This window comes from Rhamphochromis sp. 'chilingali' (genome assembly GCF_963969265.1).
Source record: "Rhamphochromis sp. 'chilingali' genome assembly, chromosome: 6".
Taxonomy (NCBI): domain Eukaryota; kingdom Metazoa; phylum Chordata; class Actinopteri; order Cichliformes; family Cichlidae; genus Rhamphochromis; species Rhamphochromis sp. 'chilingali'.
In genome coordinates, this window is record NC_137933.1 from 3,628,867 (window position 1) to 3,637,364 (window position 8,498).

The following is an 8,498-nucleotide window of genomic DNA, read 5'->3' on the forward strand; positions in this document are numbered from 1 at the left end:
TTCATTACATTACTCTGATGATTGAACACTACCAACAGAAGAGGTTCATGTATAATGTCCAAATCAAGAGTATACAGCCTCAGGGAGATGAACGTGGAGACAAAGGCAAACTTTTAAACCTCAGGTATGTAGATAGCACCACTCTGTCGGCCTCCAAATACATCATGTGGCTGATTCCAGTCTGCCGCAGTTCTGAATGACCCAGCCGGTGGCGTTGACATCAAGCTTCAGTAGGTCCATGACCCATTCGTCCTTCTGAGCTCCCTCCATGAACTCCAACAAGGTTATCTCACCTGTTGGGCACAAAAACACGATCCACACTGTTGACTTTATACCACGGCTTCTATGATGTTTGGGGAAAAGTCACATTTTTGCAGTGTTACACCATTACAGGCAATTTTACATTAAATAATCAAAATGTAACTGAGTTGCAGCTTTAATTCAAGGGGTCTTATTTTATTTATTTTTTTTTGCATTAAATGTTTAAGAATTACAGCTTTTTCTAGAAACAGTGCCCCAGTTTAAAGGCTCAAAATGAATGGGACAATTGACCGACAACCACTTTCATGACCAGGTACGGTCTGCCTCCTTGCTATTTAATGACAAATGAAGCAGACATGATATCTGAAGTTGAATCAAAAAGTAAAATCTGTATTTTATTTGAATTTATAAGAATGAGTGCACAGCTCAGGAATAAAAACTGAAAGAGGGCAAGGAGAGTGCACGATGGCAGAATTATTTCTAGTTAAGAAGAACAACTTCACAACAACTGCTGAAACAATAAAATGTTCTGACATAAAAACAGATTTTAGTTACTAAAAACAAGCTTATTAAGGGTGGATCCACGTCAGACTCTATTACTGTCTGAGTCACCACCACAGATCCATCAGCGAGCCATGTTCTCTCGTTGCTAATGTTCAGTGTCTGTCACCTACAGTTTGTCCTGTCAGGTTAGAGCTGAATACTCAGATTTCAATATCTAATATAAATTATGGCAGTATAAAGAAATGTACATATTTTTTAATCAGATCTTTATTCTGTCTATGACAGTGACAGAGTGAACAAAGCTCATTTAAAAATCCTTGCTTTATATGGCCCACAATGATGCATTCATATTACACAGTCCACTGCATGAAGATTGAAGCTCTGCTCTTTTTGCCACAGTGAATCCAAGTATCAGAGCTCCAGTGATGACGATATACTCAGAGATGATTAAAGAGGCTCTCAGAAGAAGCTCCAAGACTCCATCACCTCAGAGTTTATGATTAGATTCATATTTTACTACACCTGCTTCCTCCTTAGAAGAGACAACTGGAACATCTAAATACTTAAAACTAAAAGTGGGTAGTTAACGATAAACTCGTATTAGGTTGTGGTGATTTACTATTTTGGATGCATTGAAATGAAAACAGAACATATATGAAGTCAGTATAGGAACAAACTACAGTGACATGAGACCATGAGACATGTTACGTCTCATGTCTAAGATATTCAGAACAATCACAGCATATTCACAACATAGTGCAGTGGTTTACACTCACCATCATTATTCTGGTCAACCAGCTGGAAGATTCGGTCACAGATTTGGGATGGAGTCATGCTTATGTGAGTCTTGTGGAGTTTGATTTTGTAAAGAATCTGCATGAGACACATGAAATGATGATCAAGCACACTCACATTCAATTTAGATCTAATCTCCTAAATATACAGTGTGTTGTCCTCCAATATGCTGACAGGAAAGTTTATTCTGTTCTGACAGGGTCGACTCTGCCAAAGTTTTGTTTCTTTGTGATTTGCTAAATATGATGCATAGCTGAAAAAAGATCCAGGTGCAGATAGCATATTGTGTTGTGGTCTGACACACACACACACACACACACACACACACACACACACACACACACACACACACACACACACACACACACAAACACTAAAAAAGGCTAGCTGTATACACACTTGGTCTGTTTGCTCACAAATAAGATTGTTTTAACATCAGTTAACAAACTAATGACTTAGAATTACTAAGATTTGTTATTTCAAGAAGAAAACAATAAAAAGTGTTTAAAGTTTTCTTTTACCATAAATGACCAGCATTTATGTCTCCAAATTTAGAAGCTTCTAGTAAATTACAACAGCAGCCTCCCAGAATGGCCTCATTATGTGTTCATCTAATGTCCCGTGAGGCTGCATTACATGACCCCTGGGCCTAATCTGGTGCACAGGAGTAGTACTTTAAGCTGTCTTGAAAAGATCTGTGTTATGAAACCAGGTAACTTCTCACAGTTAAGACAGATTACACACAGATGATCCTCCTTTTCTACAAATCTTCACTCTTAACATACTATTCAAAATGAAAAGAAAACTTTGAATCACACAGTTTATCTTACCCTGACAAGCCGTTTCACCTCCGTCCTGTCCAGCCTGCCGTTTCCATCACTGTCATACATCTTGAAGGACCACTTGAGCCGATCTTCAAGATTACCTCGTAAGATCAAGTGAAGTGCTGCCACATACTCGAGGAAATCCAGTGTGTTATCCTGTTTAAAAATAACAAAAAGGTACATTTACAGTGAAGTTGTACATTTATTTTTACAAAGACAAATTGTTCTGTCTTTTTACCTTGTTTGTGTCGAACGAGTTGAATATTGTTTCTATGAAAAGGGACTCCTCTACAGAGCTGCTTGGAACTCCAAAGATCTTCTTGAACTCATGCAGGTGCAGGGCACCGCTCGGACACTCCTTCATGAAAATGACACACAGCTCATGAATCCTTGCCAAGTCCATCTCCTCATTGTGACTTTCTTCTTGTCCCATGGCCTCTGCCAGCTTGAAGGAAAAAACCCCAAGTGTGTTTGTATGGAAGTTCTGCAGAAATGACTGCAAGGCGTCTGCTTGCACAGTCAAACTGAAGAGCTTTGGACTGCTGCTTAGCCTCGCTCTCACTAACCTGACAGGGCGTGGCAGGTTAGTGACACGTTAATCTTTTAATTTGCTAATCTCTTGACTTTTAATCAGCAACATCTTGTTATAACACGTCTGAAAGTTTGGCATTGCATGTCATCAATGTGCCAACAGCAGTGAATACTGTGGTGTCTACTTAATGGTAACTTAGGTGGTTAATTAAACCAGCTCTCTTTGATATTAGCAGCCTGTCTGTCATTAGATATGTGCTGCAGCAGAAAGAAACATGGCACTCAAAGAACTGTAAATAGAAATTCTGTAACAGCAGGGAGATAACTCATGGTGAAGGGGTGGGGTTAAATAAGTGTCACTTCTTCCCACTCCTTTTCCATATGTAACTGAATCTGAACAGGTGAAGTAATGTTCGAATGCCCATCCATCCATCCATCCATCTTCTTCTTGACCACTTCTCTGGGGCCGGGGGCAGCAGCCTAAGCAGAGAAGCCCAGACCTCCCTCTCCCCAGCCACTTTGTCCAGCTTGTCCAGGGGGAACACCAAGGCGTTCCTAGGCCAGCCAAGAGATATAATCTCTCAAGCATGTCCTGTGCCTCCTCCTGGTGGGACATGCCTGGAATAGCTCACCCAGGAGGCATCCTTATCACATGCCCTGACCACCTCAACTGGCTCCTTTTGATGTGGAGGAGCAGCGGCTCTACTCTGAGCCCCTCCTGGATTGCTAAACTCCTCACCCTATCCCTATCTCTTAGCTTACCTTATTGTGGTGGAGGGTTTTCTGTGTCCCAGGGATCCCAGGGGCTATGTTGTCCGGGGGCTTTTGCCCCTTGGTAGGTTCTCCCATGGCAAAGACATTGCTCATGACAAAGAGCAATTCAGAAGACCCCTCTGAGTGAAAGGCTAAGTTCACCCTGCCTGGGATATGGTTACCGGAGCGCCAGCCTGGAGCCAGGTCCAGGGAGGGTGCCCGAGGGCAACAGTCTGGTGGCCGGGCCTAAGTCCATGGGGTCCGGCTGGGCGCAGCCCAAAAAAGGTACATGGGCCCATCCTCCTGTAGGCCCACCACCCACAGGAGGCGCCATAGGGGTCAGGTGCATTGTGTGCCGAGCGCGGCCAGGAGCGGAGGCCCTGGTGGACTGATCCCCGGCTGCCGAGGCTAGCAATTGGGAAATGTTGAAATGTATTAACTTTATTTTGTGTTGCATTGTTTTCTTCTTTTCGTTGCTAAATGAACTTCTGTATCTTGTTCACGTGTTTTGTAATGTTACATGAAGGCTGTTACCTTGACTGTGACATCTACATGTACATCGATGTCCCCGCTGCACATTATAAATAATACGTTTAAGGCACTTTCAATGATTTCACATATCCAGTTTCCCTGATACGTCATGTCTCAAGTCCAGCTGATGCTATAAGACCTATAGATGATGGGTTTCTTTGCGGTGGTTGTGGCAGGAGGTCATCTACTAATAACGATGATGATGGTTCGATCGCTGGCTGCTCCAGTCTGTATGCCACAGTATCCAGAGGTTGGTCGAGTATCCAAAAATTGTACTCAAGTAAGAGTAGCATTACATTAAAATATTAGTCTTCAAAAAAGTTACTCAAATAAGAGTAAAAAAGTACTTGGTGAAAAGACTAATCAAGTAGTGAGTAAAAGGTTATAATGTCCTCTGACAGTATCCTTGGGCAAGATACTGAACACCGACCGGCTGCTGATGTGTTTGTCAGAGTGTGAATGTCATTTAGAGGGCTTAGAAAAAAGTGTTTGCATGACTGTGTGTGAATGAGACATGTTGTATAGAGGACACTGAAGTAGAGCAGCATTATATAAGAATGAGTCCATTTACCATTTCTAGAAATAGTGTTGTTTGCTCCTCACTCCACCAACACAATAATGTGACAATAATGTCCTTTTGAGCACTCAAACACAAGTTATTGTTCTCCTCTCATGGCTACATCTCAGCAAGACTTACTTCTTGAAGGGCTTTGACGCTACCATGTAGTCAAATGGACTAAAGATGGTGGAACATGATGAGGCTACCCTGAAATATTTATGAAAAGATGACCTCTTTTGTCATTTTTCTCACTTCTACACATTTATGTCAATTTATTATTTACAACCAATGCATGTTTAATACAAATAAACTGGACATGTCAACTCACAGGCCAGTGCCAAAATATTAGGCTTACCTGACAGGCACAGACCTCTCAGTTCAGTTTTGATTTCCCAGGGGAGTGCTCGTCTACACAGACTAAAAGCTTTTGAGTGTCTACGTTCTCTACTGACAAAATAAACATGCCTGAAAAAAACATATAAGAACATGTAATCATAACTGGATTATTACATATGCCAGTGTTCTTCTGGGACTGGCTAATATGTGCTTTAAAGCAGTTTGAGTGCTCCAGTAGAATAAAAAAGCACTGCGTAAAAACTAGTCCAATCCATTTATTATGAAGACATTTACATTAACTTTCAACATTCAGTTAAACCTTCAGCAAGCTGTGATTATTATTCTGCTGTCATAAATTCTGTTTATAAACATTTTTTACTTGCATGTATGAACAGCATAGATAGATAGATAGATAGATAGATAGATAGATAGATAGATAGATAGATAGATAGATAGATAGATAGATAGATAGATAGATAGATAGATAGATAGATAGATAGATAGATAGATAGATAGATAGATAGATAGATAGATAGATAGATAGATAGATAGATAGATAGATAGATAGATAGATTCCTCTGAGGTCAAGGGAAAGCTTCTGGTCATAAAAACATAATATCAAAAAAAATGCCATAAATAGTTTTTAATTCTCAAACATTTTATGAAATACACTCAAATACCAGGTCTCCTCAGCACACTTGCAAATAGTTTTTGATGAGTGGCAGTTAGGCTGTTCAACATCTTGAAGAACTTTTCTTCTTGTCAGCCTCTTCAGTCTCTTCGTGTGATCTCTCACTGGCTCTATGAAGCTGAGATCAGATTGGTTCGCCACTGGCAGGATGCTCGGGTTCGTTGCCATGGGCAACAGGTTTAGTGGCAAAATGTTTGCGACCCATGTGTAGCAGGGATTAGTTATCGGCTGTTATACACTTAAGCCTAACATGTCTTATTTCACAAATCTTAACATGGATTCAGTTGTTTTTCTTCACATTAATCTACACAAAGTCCTCAGCAAAGACAAATCTGTGGATTTATTAGCAGTAGGCTGTTAAATGTTAAATAGGGTCCTTTAAATTCAGTGCAAGTTTGCTTGATTTTGTTTTGATAGTTTACAGATCTAAGGTTCCACTGTTTCCTTTCTCCATTTACAGTAGAGTTACAGAGGCTCCATATGACCCTGAGACTGCCAAGCTCAGAGGATGCTCCTCATCCTCTACATTAGGAACCACAGAGATGTTCCAAACATTCACACATGTCTGCTGGTGGGTTTAGACGACGCCAAACTGAGCCAGGTCGCTCAGCTCCATGTCACCAAAGGCCTCCCAGGGACAGACCACTGCAGAGTCTGCAAGGTAAGAAAAATAAAAGCCAAGCATAAGATTTAAACATAAAACAGCTTCATAATAAACATAATAATCACACTCACCTCCAGGCTCCTCCATCCCTGGGACATCATTGTCAAAGCTATTGGAAAGGCAGATGGAAAGTATTCAAAGAAAGTACAAGAAACTGATGTATAAGTGTAAATAATTACTCAACTCACCCCTTCTGTCCAGGTTTGGGAGCTTTGCTCTTAAACTGCCGAGATCCCTTCTGCTTGAACTTAGGAGGAGCAGGCTTGGAGCCCTCCGCTGGCTCGGCTGCTGTTGCATTCATCTTTAAAAAGTTCAAACACGAAAATAGTTTTATCTCTTTTTTTACGACTTCTGTATGCTAATAGTCTCTATTCCAAAACTAAAGTCAAAGGTCAGCTATGACCCATGATCGTGAATCAGCATGCAGCACCCAGGGATCAAAACGTGCCATCAAGTAAAACCTGTTTCAATTTTCAAAGGTGAGACTGAGCACATTTAGCTCCTGATCAGGCCTCATCGCTCCCTCATACTTACGTAAATGGCACAATAAATACAGAGGATTGTTTTCCACCCTCACATCAGTCATTTATTTCACGAGGAACCTTCTGTACCTACTGGCAGTGACCAGCTTGGACGACAGAGCACTTTCCAGCCTAATGATATCTCCAAATCAAACACCATAGCAGGTCCCTCCACCGTTCAGTAAATCTGTGACTTGTATTATTCTTCAGTCACCGACACTGCTCCAGCCACAGCATGTCAGTATCAGCAATGCTGCTGCACTGCCTCTCAGATATTTATACAACGATGTGTAGAGTATAACTGGACTATCATTCACTGTTCTTTAAGTCGTTGCATGAAGTCTTGTTCTGAATTTTTAACACTTTCAAGAGTTATTTTACATCAACGTGAGGATTTATGAGTGTAATCTGAAGTTACATTTTAACACATCTAAAAGAATAAACGCACACTCTTCTACACACAGTTAAACCAGGAAAAGCTTTCAAGATGTTAAAAAGTACTTTCATAGAAAGGTTTTTGCTACAGTGCGTGCTCATGTTTGCTGCCAGCTCTTACCCTGTTTCAGAAGAAGAAGAAAGAAGTGCGGTCTCAGTCATGCAGCCACTCTCCTCACAGCATTTATATACTGGCTGTGGTCATAACAAAGCTGTAAATAGAGCTGCGATGGTTTTTTTGAAGGATAATCTCATAATCCTGAGCCGTGTGTACCTGTGCTGCAATGCCCACTGTCCATGCCAAAACCTTCTGTGGGTGTTCACTAAACAGGAAGCATTTCGGGTCATCATGAACTAAGGGCTCATCGGTTGTGTTTGTGGAAGGAGGACAAATCTGCACAGGATGCTGGATAAATAAACCCAAAGAACAACACATCTGTTTAAGGCATGGGGCCACAGGGCAAAACATTCACTCTTAATCAGTGTGCTGCTTATCATCATTAGACTGAAATGCTCAGAGAAAGCAAAAATGTAAGAATACACTGAGCTAACACCTGAAAACAAAATCGGGTTAGCCTCCATTCCCAGAGGGTCTGTGACGATCAATTATTCTGTTAATGAAGCGAGTCCGACTCTGTTCTGCAAACCTCATTGAAAACTGAAATCACACTAGGATGCATCATCATAACCCTAAATACTTGAACATTACGTAACACAAATGAGATATTTCAGAGCCGTTTAGCTCACTCGTTATTTTCAACCAAAAACCTCCAATTTCTTTTGTGTTGTTTGTTTTTTCAGAAGCCCATCGAGGGTCCTCAGGCAGCAGGGCCATGTGAGGACTGCAGGGACACTTGCAGCATATGGAGGGAGCTGGTAAGTGTTAAAGTGGATTACTCTTAATCCCCTGAATTTGGTTCTTTATAAATAATTTGAATAGAATTTAAAAAATTATCCACAGCAACAAAGCATTATTTGTTTCCTTTCTTTACATAATCAGCTTAAAAACAGGCCGGAGAAATAACACAACGCTATGATCCATGTAATGAGGTCTAATTAGGAAGTGAAGTAAAATAGCTGCATTTACAAGCCT

General features: G+C 40.9%; 2 protein-coding genes across 2 annotated transcripts; both read right to left on the reverse strand.

Annotated features, from left to right (window-relative positions):
- Nucleotides 1-162: 162 nt before the first annotated feature.
- On the reverse strand, nt 163-2,817 carry guca1g (guanylate cyclase activator 1g; the record flags this gene model as incomplete). The annotated part of the gene is made up of 4 exons (XM_080885541.1): nt 163-293; nt 1,542-1,638; nt 2,391-2,540; nt 2,623-2,817. 4 exons carry the CDS (start codon nt 2,815-2,817, stop codon nt 163-165), a joined length of 573 nt encoding a protein of 190 aa, XP_080741667.1.
- Nucleotides 2,818-5,778: 2,961 nt separating this feature from the next.
- Nucleotides 5,779-7,016, reverse strand: LOC308398742 (retinal cone rhodopsin-sensitive cGMP 3',5'-cyclic phosphodiesterase subunit gamma-like). Its single transcript, XM_080885524.1, has 3 exons — nt 6,638-7,016; nt 6,521-6,558; nt 5,779-6,439 (listed from the first exon to the last, which is right to left on the reverse strand). Exons 1-3 carry the CDS (start codon nt 6,748-6,750, stop codon nt 6,363-6,365), a joined length of 228 nt encoding a protein of 75 aa, XP_080741650.1. The 5' UTR covers nt 6,751-7,016; the 3' UTR covers nt 5,779-6,362.
- Nucleotides 7,017-8,498: the final 1,482 nt, after the last annotated feature.